The 12,026-nt window shown below is 38.8% G+C and overlaps 1 protein-coding gene across 1 annotated transcript in view; it reads left to right on the top strand.

The window, feature by feature from the left end:
• CAHbeta (carbonic anhydrase beta) overlaps positions 1-9,243 on the top strand; it is a 37,079-nt gene extending 27,836 nt beyond the window's left edge. The window contains exon 5 of the mRNA XM_067158001.2: positions 7,691-9,243. Within this exon, the coding sequence (XP_067014102.1) occupies positions 7,691-7,900 (210 nt within the window). The 3' untranslated portion in view covers positions 7,901-9,243. The remainder of the gene's footprint in view (positions 1-7,690) is intronic.
• Positions 9,244-12,026: the final 2,783 nt, after the last annotated feature.

Genomic DNA, 12,026 nt, shown 5'->3' with positions numbered 1-12,026 from the left:
TCATTGTTTAGAGTTATCAGAAAACTGTTCACAACAATATGTAATGTAATATAAGTACTTGTTTTGCATTTTACTAGGTTTTCATAAATATTGCGTTAATTTGAATTAGCAAATAAATATCCCGTATTTGAAATTCGTATTGCACATTCCATGACAAAAATTATGTGACACCATATGGCGTCACGCTATATTTTATCTTTCCTAAAAATTGATGTGACACCATATGGCGTCACACATGACCATAAAATTTACTTAGTACATCATATAAATACATCCCAAGATTATATAAACAGACTACAACGCTTACAATTGCTTTAGCACCAGCGGAATGCAATTTAAAAACATGCCTGGCACCAGTGGAATAGTGTGCTACAATCGGCTCGGCACTCAACGTGTTAATGGAGTGGGTTTTCTGGGAAGGTGACAAATACACGGACACAGTGAAAAGATTTTGCGAACGGTTTCCCCGACTAGGTTCTACCGCATTTTGATACTGTGCGAGATATAATAGGTAAAATTTGTAGCTGCTGTGTCTTGTTTGATACTGTGAAGAGTGGTAGACCACCAATTTTAACAGAAGAGGAATTTTTGGATATTTCCGTCAGGCTCTGTAAAAGTCCGCCTATATCCTTGCGGAAATTGGCACTACAGACTGGCGTATCTGTCTTAACAGCCAACCGAACTGTGCACTCGGATAGGTCGCAGCTGTACTGCTTGAAAGATCTCTGCTGACACATTCGGTGCTGATTTTAAAATTTATAAATATTAAGCATTTCACCTGAGCTCTTTTCATGCTGATATATGAAGGATTGATTAATGGATTTTATTCTGCCCTTTAAAGATCTGAGTACCACTGCTGGGTTTGAACCTGGTGTTTTGGGATCTGAAAGGCAACACTCTACCATTGACTCAAGGAGGAGCTAACTTATTCACTGATAATGGTGATTGTATTTAAGGGGAAAAACGACAGGATTGTAAACCCCATAAACACATTAATAGGATAAATACTATTAATAACACAGTGCAAATAAAATTTTATTAGAGAAGTGGACTGGCACACCTTTTCAAGATGCTACACATACAGTAGATGCCAACTTTACAAAACCAAAAATCAGGAGCTTTTGATATGAATATCAGGAGAAATCAGGAGATACAATTGATCAAAACTGCTTATTCTATATGCCTTGTGCAAGACAGGAATACTAAGGTATATATAATAAAACTTATTATCTCAAAACCTGACTGTTGTTATGCGGGCTACAAGGCTAAAAGTTACACATCTCTATTCCCGCACAGGACGTATATGAGTGAGATGATCGGTCTCTGATAAGCCTTTTGAAAATAGTATGAATTCATATGTGTGAATCAGTCATACACTTAGATGACATTATTTAGCAAATGCATAGATTAATATATTGCATCATGCACCCTCACGATTATGTTAAGTGCAATGCTGTTTATATCAAGTAATAAATTAAAATTTGCTAGAATTGTTTCCAAATAGCTCCTAAAATCTCTAGAAAAGTCACTAGTTGTTATCTTTAAAATTCTGTCACTAAATTACTAAAAGAGCCTCCAAATCTAGCGAGCGACTAGTCTCTAGACTTGAGTAGACTGACGTGAATGAACACGAACATAGCATGCGAGAACGAAAGATTTACAATCGATGTACACGCCATGATATGCAGGTTTCATTAAACACGCACATTCGTGCGTATTTCTCGTATTAATAAACATCAATATTTAATTTGAAATCGGTCAATGAGTGAAGGATTTCCGGCCACTGGCGTACAATGCTGAAATAGCGAGGTTTGAAAACAAATGTTTAAAGTTCACCAAAAAATAAGCTAAAATTGGGAGAAATAATAGAATAATCAGGAGGCAGCAAAAACTGTCGAAAATCGGGAGTCTCCTGCGTAAATTGGGATAGTATGTTACTTAGCAGTGGCAGATGATTTTTTTAATTTTTTTTTTTTTTTTACAAGCTTTTATGCCGTTCCTGATGGGGATGGTGGGTCTCCTAGATGATGACGCCATCTCTCGTGCCATTTCCCGTGAGGTAGGTGTGGCCGTGACTTATAGTAGGAACTGTCCCAGCATTCGCCATAGTGCAGGAGAATGGTATACTACAGAAAACTTTTCTCAGGACTGCCGATGGTGAGGACCAGCCCCCACCGCCTTCTGAATATAATGCTGCAAAGCTAGCCAAAACTAGCCACTGTTAAGCCAAATCCTACTCTACTCAGTAACAATCTTGTCAAGTTAATGTACTGTGTAAGGAATACTAATCTGCTAAAAAAGATATGATTCTCCAGTATAAAATAATTGTCTTTCTCATTGAGATACAGTACAAGTTAACACTTTCAACACTACCATATTTTAACATGGACCCTGGCAGTGAACTGGGTTTGTGTCTTGAATTTGACCGGGCGAGTTGGCCGTGCGCGTAGAGGCGCGCGGCTGTGAGCTTGCATCCGGGAGATAGTAGGTTCGAATCCCACTATCGGCAGCCCTGAAAATGGTTTTCCGTGGTTTCCCATTTTCACACCAGGCAAATGCTGGGGCTGTACCTTAATTAAGGCCACGGCCGCTTCCTTCCAACTCCTAGGCCTTTCCTATCCCATCGTCGCCATAAGACCTATCTGTGTCGGTGCGACGTAAAGCCCCTAGCAAAAAAAAAAAAAAACACCAGGCAAATGCTAGGCCTTTCCTATCCCATCATCGTTATAAACCTATCTGTGTCGGTGCGACGTAAAGACACTAGCAAAAAAAAAAAAATCTTGAGTTTTAATACATTATAACACAACAGCGAAAGATACCACATACCTGATTTTTGTATCATATGAAGGTGTCACCCATCCAAAATGAAGATGTTATGTTAATCAGGAAGTACATATCTAAAGTATTTTAATTATACTAGTCGTATGAAAAAAAAACATTTTTAAAATGTATGAGAAAAAACTTTTACTTTAAAGTTTACCAATAAGCCTGCTCAAACAAGAAAAATTATTCATTTAATGCGGCTTCTTAAGCCACAAATAAACACAAGTACATTGTAAATACAAAATTTACCTACAGTATTTAGGAATAATTTGTTTTGGTATAGTAATTCTGAAAACATTGGATTATGCACAGTCCAACGTTGCACTCCTTGCACCATCATCTACAGTACGTTCTTCTTGCGGTACAGGTGAATCATCAGCCTGCGTCTCTTCGTCTAAACGAAATTTTGGGAGAGGTGAAGTATTTCTATCATTTGTATTCGGAGTAAAATAATGCAGCTAAAAAACTTGCACTCAAAAGTGGCGTAACAAATCAAAATCTTGCCCGAACTATCTCTTGATATGTTATTTGGTTCGTAAGCAGAGTGTTTTTCATTGTCATCTATTTCTGAACCCACTTCTCCCGATGAAATATCCAAGACATCACTATCATTGAGCCAGTGTGAGGACATGTTTGTACAGGTACGCAGATGACAGTGCAACATGAGGTCACGGCAAGGAGAAACTACCCTTTAATCATTTAGATATGAACTTCTCGATAACTGCTGCATTCTAGTGGACACTAGATAAATTACTACCTCCAAGCAAGAGACAGGAACCTTATGGGATACGTGCAGCTGGCTCTAAATACGTGCGAAAATCACGTGTGTATGATACACGGGCGCTGTCCTCCACAACCAGGAAAGCAGTATCCCATATGGGCATAGTATTGAATGTGTTAAGGCTTTCACAGCTACAGATGAGAAATAATAGCAATAGACTCGGTTATTAGGCCGTATATGTGTAGTGTTTCACCTCAGTTGTGCCATTTGGACTGCCAAGCTTTTCCGATAGTGCTTTCCTTTGCGATCTCCAGCACTTGTGCCTGTACCATTTCATGTGAAACTGAATAGCCATTGTTTCTTAATGCATTTGCATACTTCAACAGTTCAGTTTGTGGATACTGGCCTGATTTTGGTCCCTGAAATCATGAGAATCTCTTCTTGGCACACACTGACATTTTTTAATACCAGTGATGGTGATGATGATGATGATGATGATGATGATGATGATGATGATGATGATGATGATGATGCTGATGATAAGCTATCACTTGTTGACGAGCGTGATTGTCTTCCTGAGATGTTACTGGTGAGTCTATGAGTTGTTAGGTGACTGTGGAGGCCAATCCTTGAGCCACAAATTCTTCCACAGTGGTTGCAAACATTGCCAGCATTGAGATCCAGTTGTTGAGGATTATTCATCCTAAGAAACGCCCGCTCTTTCCAAGCAATTCGCTTCCCAGTTTCAAATCTACGGTGTTGTTGTTTGAAGTTCTTAGGACCTTTGTGGTTAGCTGCTTTTGTTTCCCAGATGGTGGTGTTGATGTGGCAATTCTTCATGTCTGACTTTAGTACGTCCCTGAACATTTTTTGTTGTCCACCCTGGTGCCGACGGTCCCCCTTCAGTTGAGCATATATAATTTGTTTTGCGAGGCGAAAATCAGGCATACGAATGACATGACCTGTCCAATGAAGTTGATGTTTCATGATCATTCCAGTAGCGTACATATAAATGGCCTACTTTCTACACACTGTTTACCAGATGTATGGTTCTAGACTACTGTGACCCTGTGCTTACGGACACATCTCAAGACAGTAACAAGATGCTTGAACGGAGTTTAAACACCTGTATGAGATTTATATTTAACCTGTGATATGATTCTCACATTTCACCTTATGATAGGGAGCTGTCATGGCTTCATGTGTGTGAATGTTGCAGTCTCCACATGTTGTCCCTTCTGCATGAAGTTCTAAACTCATGTCTTTCAAATTACCTTTCAACAAACTTAAATTACCTCTCCTCCTATCATAACCACGATACACAATCTGGCTCCTCTTTAACTGTATCTCTCAGTCGCTCCAGGGCTTACAATCGCTCCTTTGTCATCACTGCCGCTAGGCTGCAGAATACCCTCCCTGCTAACATTAGAGGTTTGTTTTCTCGTAGGAGACTTAAAATTGGTTGCCAAAATCACTTGCCTATAATTCTTCTAGCTGACTTGTATTTTCATAAAAATTCAAAATATATTTGCTAATTCCTGTATTTACGTGAATAATACCAGCATATTTAAAAAAAAAAATTAAGGCATGAAATTGAGGTGCAGGTTTTATTTTAGTCAATGTTGGCATTTTTTTTTTCAAAATCAGCCTTAAAGTTAGGGTGCGGGGATTATTCGGTGGCGGGGATTATTTGCGTAAATACGGTATATGTTTTTACTGTACTTTCTTGTTTTGTTCTTACTAGTTTTATAATTATTATCATGTTCATTTATATTGTCTTTTCTTTTACCATTTGTTTTACGTCACACCACCACAGATAGGTCTTATGGCAATGAATGGGATAGGAAAGGGCTAGGAGTGGGAAGGAAGCAGCCTTGGCCTTAATTAAGGTACAGCATGAAAATGGGAAACCACGGAAAACCATCTTCAGGATTGACGACAGTGGGGTCGAACCTATTATCTCGTGGATGCAAGCTCACAGTTGCGCGACCTTAACCGCATGGCCAATATGTCCGATCATTCATATTGTCATGTTGTACATTCTATAATTATTTCTATTTTACTTTCTTTCCTTCTTAATTCGCATACCGCCCAGGGTTGGCTTTTCCCTTGGACTCAGTGAGGGATCCGATCTCTGCCTCCTCGAGGGAAGTGTCCTGGAGCGTGAGACTTTGGATCAGGGGGATACAACTCGGAAGGAAGACCAGTATCTTGCCCAGGCGGCCTTGCCGGCTACGCTAAACAGGGGCCTTGTGGGGGATGGGAGGATTGGAAGGGATAGACAAGAAAGAGGGATGGAAGCGGCCGTTGCCTTAAGTTAGGTATCACCCCGGCATTTGTCTAGAGGAGAAGTGGGGATACCATGGAAAACCACTTCAAGGATGGCAGAGGTGGGAATCGAAACTATCTCTACTCATTTGACCTCCCGAGGCTGAGTGGACCATCTGGGAACTGGGTGTTTGTGTCGTCGTTAACGTTCCTTTCCTCACATTCAACACTTAACACTTCCGCCATTTACATAATACCCGCAGGTTCCTCACATATGGTGCAAGTAGGGGCAAAAGATCTTCATAGGTCGACGCCCCGAACAAATAGCATTAACCCTCTACTGCATACTGTTGCCTTTAGGCAACAAATAACTTTTCACCTGTATAAATGGATAAATATTGTAGACAGAGGTAGTTTTACGGCACACCTTCAACTGTACAATCAATTAAACACATATCCCAGTGATGCCTTGTTTTTTTTTACATAAAACAGCCCTACAACCGAAGGTACTCCTTCCACCCCGTCAACATCCACGCGAACCAACCACCGTTTATTTTACGTGGGCCCTTCCCATCACATTACCACAGGCTTCAGGAGTACCTCTGGCTCAACCTCAAAGACATTACCGACCTACGGTTCTGCAAGTTGTACTTGCGCCTTGCAGTACGTACCCATGGCCAGTAGGTAGTAATGTTCGGTCGTTGAATGTTACATAATACCCGCAGGTTCCTCACATATGGTGCAAGTAGGGGCAAAAGATCTTCATAGGTCGACGCCCCGAACAAATAGCATTAAAAAAGAGGAAACATATTACTCTGTAACTTATAAGTATATACACTGTCTTTTAGAAAAAAATGCGAGATTACAATTAAAATACCACGGCAGTGTACGTAATTTTCTGGACATAATTTCCATTTCATACGAAAGATATCCCCTTTTTCACCATTCACTATAAAATTATCTGATTTTACTATCACTGAGCTCGATAGCTGCAGTCGCTTAAGTGCGGCCAGTATCCGATAATCGGGAGATAGTAGGTTTAAACCCCACTGTCGGCAGCCCTGAAAATGGTTTTCCATGGTTTCCCATTTTCATTCCAGGCAAATGCTGGGGCTGTACCTTAATTAAGGCCATGGCCGCTTCCTTCGCACTCCTACCCCTTTCCTGTCCCTATCCTTTGGTGATGAAAATATCGCGTATAATCAACTATTCTACCATAGCCTGACTTACAGCCAGGCTCAGAACAGTCCGACATGCTGAACGATTAAATTAATCAAGCCACAAACTATACATGCTTGAAGTGCACAACACGCAGCAAACTGAGTTGAGGAACTGAAAACGGAGAAAATTCTAATTATTCACTGAAATATCTCTCACAGTAACGTCTCCCGCATTTTTCTATACCCGGTTTGCTGAAACTACTGGAGCACGTGTTGGATATAATCGCTTGCAGTGCTTGCAGTGGCGGGATCACAAAGTACCATGCTATAATGGCTGAGTCTTCACACTTCATCTTATATTCGTCATGCCATAAGTATAACTATATAGCTGATGATGTTCCATATTTTAGGAACGAAACATGTACTAATCTTTTAGTTAAGTAGTTATACTTTAAGCTATATTATGTTTGTATTTTCATGAACAAGCTAAAAAAACATTAAGTATTGGAAGGTGGGATTCTTCTTTCAACCTTAGTTGAGTTAATGCCAATACAGAATTAAAATAATTGTTGTTGCATTTCTGTTACATAATTTTTTTAAATTTGTGGTTATGTATAAGAGAGAATCTTGAGCAGTAACTTTGCCACAAATATAGACAAATTACTTACTTATTTACTTACTTAGTTATATCCTTCATTGACTTGTATTTCTGTTTTAGGTGAACTGTCTTCAGCAGCTGCAAAATGTGGCCAGCTATGGTTTTCTCAAGAAACGTCTAGAAACCCATCAGTTACACATCCACGCCCTGTGGTTCGATATCTACACGGGAGACATCTACTACTTCAGTAGACAAAACAAACGGTTTGTAGAAATCAACGAGACATCCCTTGCCAGTCTACTGAAGGAAGTCAATAGATATTATTCTTGATACTGGAGACTCCAACCTCTTCCTTCAGATCTACATGAGATGTCTGCAGGCTAACTTTGTACAACTTACGCTTGAAATATTCCGAGACTACATTGAACGTACATAGCTGATACTTCTTTTGTATCTCATATATTTTTTTGTGTATCAGGTCTGGCAGAGCTTTTTTTAAGGTTCATCTACAAGGGTGTAAAATCAATAAATATTTGGAAATTCTCTTAAATAGGCTTGAATATTCACCATTTCAATTCCTTTAGATTGTTCTTAGTTTAGATTTATTTATTTACTCGTGTCAGAAGCATACTTAATCATACAGTTGAAGAAAAGTAATAATTAGACTATTTAAAAAAATTACAAAAATTAACAAACAAAGGAAAATTGACCAAATTTACTGTACAACTAGATGGTGTTTTTCCAAAACTGAGCCACACCTATGGCGTTGTCATCAGCAAGCATTAAATCTTGCTCTGAGCATGAAAATGGGCAGAGAGGACATTGATACATGTGGTTCACTGTTTGTTCTTCACCGCAGGCGCACTTGCTATCCTCCGATGTGAAGCTCCACAACTTAAGTGAGGACTTAGCCCTGCCGACACCAGTTCTTAATCGGTTAAGGGACCTCCAAACACTCCAGTCTTCATTGTAGCCAGCCGGAAGATGTTCACGCGGCTCCATCCATTCTTGCTGCTTAGATTTCCACAAGGAAAGTCTAGCCTTTCAAGGGCTTTGATGTCTGGAGGAAACTTTTCCTGGATTTCAGCCTAGATTGAGATTGATGATGACTAAACAGCGGGTGAGCGTCAACTTTCTCAACCTTCAGTCGTTCTTGATCAGCAGCTACTTCTCAACGAATACTTGGAGGTGTAACGCCAGCAAGACAGTATAGCTTCTCAACAGGGGTAGGTTTCAGGCATCCTGTGATTAATCTACAAGCTTCATTCAGAGCAGGTTCCACAGTCTTGGCGTGGGATGATCTATAGCACACAGGGAATGTGTATTCTGCAGCAGAGTAACACAGAGCCAATGCAGTGGTTCTAAGAACTTGTGCCTTTGCACCCCAGTTTGTATCTCTCAGCTTCCTCAGGATGTTGTTTCTGGCACTGACTTTGTGTTTGATGTTGGAACAGTGTTTTCTGAAACTGAGAGAGCGGTCCAGGGTTACCCCTAGGTATTTTGGGGTGAAAGAATGTTCCAAGAGGGTTCCATTCCAGGAGACATGTAATTTTCTTGATGCTTCTCTGTTTTTGAGGTGGAAAGCACAAAGCAGAGATTTTGACGGATTCGGCTTTAGGTGGTTAGCCTTGTAATATGTGCCTAATTCCTTCAGAGCGCTGTCACGAGTGAGCTCAACCATCTGAGCCACTCAGCTTGGCACCTTTAAAAAAAGAAAATAATAATAATAATAATAATAATAATAATAATAATAATAATAATAATAATAATAATAATAATAATAATAATAATAATAATAATAATAATAATAATAATAATAATAATAATAACTTATTGTCAGTTTCTGTTCATTTTCTTTTGTAAAAATTCTATGGAGGGGTGGTCTAACTCCCCAGTAAGTCCCCCTCCTTCTGCCCTCGCCGGCTATGCTCCTACCGTATTGTAAACCCTCAGTAGACATTCTAATCTGGGATGAACCTTACGAAAAGCTGTCGGTGTCCTATCACTGTGTGCGTTCAATGTTAGTATATTACTGTCAATTTATGTGTGTTTCCATTAATCAAAATGTATTTTCTAAGTGTTTATTATTGATAAGCATATTTCCTACATTTTATAAAGAAATCTTATCTTGTCACATTTACTCATCCTTATTGTAATGAGCTTTAAACATGAATCTTCATCAAATGGTGTATATTCTGAAGGAGTACAAAACAAATATTTATTTAAATAATGTAAAAGGATAAACAAGTGCAAATAATAGGATAGGATAGAAACATTGAAAGAAACACTTATGGGGACTTGTACCAGAACATAATAGAAAATGCTCCAATTTTGCTTATATTCATTGTACTCCTGCTATTGAAGGTTAGAATGCACAAGGTTATAATTATTGTGATAATTTTGCTATACCTTTATAAGTATTTTAAACCAATAAAAGTTGTGCATTCCCAAAAATTACTTTTTTAATAATTATTTTAATTAGATTTGGAACATTCAATAAATTTTGTCATTTTATGGGTTGGTACATGTATCTCAGAAATCAGCAACTTTACTGGAATGAAATTTTTTATAGATGATTACCATAATCTGGTCTTCAAAGTAGACCATTATTGCTTTTCTAGTGTGTGAGAATTCTACAGTGTGAATTTTTATATTTACAAACAAAAAATATTGAAAATTTTCAGTGAATGGTCCTAACTAAATATGGGAAATATTTCACCTAGAATCCTAAAAATGGTCTACACTAATCTAATATCTATCTACGAGTTCTGTAAAAAAAATTAGCTCTCCATCTTCAGTAGTTTCTGAGATACATGTACCTACCCATGAAGTGACAAAATGTATTGAATGTTACAAAAACCTTATTAAAAAATTTATAACAAAAGTAATTTTTGAGAAAGCACAACTTTCATGGGTTTAAAATACTTCTAAAGATACAGTGAATTATCGCAATAATTATAACCTTGTGCATTCTAAACTTCAGTAGCAGGAATAGCATTTATATAAGCAAATATTGGAGCATTTTCTATGATATTCAGGTACAAGTTCCCTTAATAAGATAAAAAAAACAAAAACAATCACAAGTCATTGGAAAAGGAGGGAGAAATAGAAAGAAAACACATAAGGACAAGGACAATCTCTGCACCTTCATACACTGCCGTCTAGAAATACACTGCCTGGCATGAAGTAGTAGTTTAACATTGCACTAACACATCAAAGGTTTTTGCGTTGGAAGGAGGGGAAAAAGAAATGATCATGGCCTTAATTAAGGTACAGCGCCAGCATTTGCCTAGTGTGAAAGTGAGAAACCACAGGAAACCATATTCATGGCTGTCAACAGTGGGATTCGAACCCACCATCACCCAAATGCAAACTCCTAGCTACGCAACCCTAACCGCACAGCCAACATGCTCGATGACACTAAAAATGCAACACATTGTAAGTATTGGAGAAATTGGGCCAATTGCAGAAACAATGACTAGTTTTAAGCCTTAGACAACATCTACCTAAACAACAGCTAAGTTGCGCACGATCTTCCATTGCTTAAACAATTTTCACACGGTGTTTAACTAGACGTCATTTAAAGTTTCAATATTGGTTTGAAAATGGAGATATGAACATCACTTTCGGTGCAAATAAAATCTCATAATATTATCGACACTAAAGCAACACGCCACCGCACAAGGAAGTGTAACTTTGATTATAGTGTTGTTACGTTGAGTGTAATCGAAATAGCTTCTGTGATGGAAAGATGGTACTATAGTATTGTGTAACCGAATGAGTTGTACGGGCCATATAAATGTAGCTTGTATTCTGGAGATCATAGGTTCAAAACAAATCATCAGTAGCCCTGAAGATTGTTTTCTGTAGTTTCCCTATATTTACACCAGGCAAATACTAGGGTTGTTATTATGGCCACGGCTCTTCTTCCCCAGTCCTTGTCTTTTTCTATGTCATAGTTGCTAAAAACTTGTCTGAATTAGCGTGACGATTATCAAAAAGAAAAAAACCACACAAACCTATTTTTTAGTTGTCACTATTATGTGTGCTTACTTGGCAGTAAATACAAGTCAATCTCTCCTGGTTGATGTATGTGACAACCCACTGACAATCGGGACAAGTAATTCTGATATGTATGTAGTCGAAGTGACCTATATTCCATGGAAATTTTCCCATGTATGTCCGGCTCCATGGCTAAATGGTTAGCGTGCTGGCCTTTGGGCACAGAGGTCCCGGGTTCGATTCCCGGCAGGGTCAGGAATTTTAACCATCATTGGTTAATTTCGCTGGCACAGGGACTGGGTGAATGTGTTGTCTTCATCATCATTTCATCCTCATCACGACGCGCAGGTTGCCTATGGGAGTCAAGTCAGAAGACCTGCGCCTGGCAAGCCGAACTTGTCCTCGGACACTCCCGGCACTAAAAGCCATACGCCATTTCATTATTTTTTTTCAT

Source organism: Anabrus simplex, chromosome 14 (genome assembly GCF_040414725.1).
Source record: "Anabrus simplex isolate iqAnaSimp1 chromosome 14, ASM4041472v1, whole genome shotgun sequence".
In the NCBI taxonomy this organism is placed as follows: domain Eukaryota; kingdom Metazoa; phylum Arthropoda; class Insecta; order Orthoptera; family Tettigoniidae; genus Anabrus; species Anabrus simplex.
The sequence above is the reverse complement of the archived record's forward strand: the minus strand, read 5'-3'. Positions and strand labels throughout refer to the sequence as shown.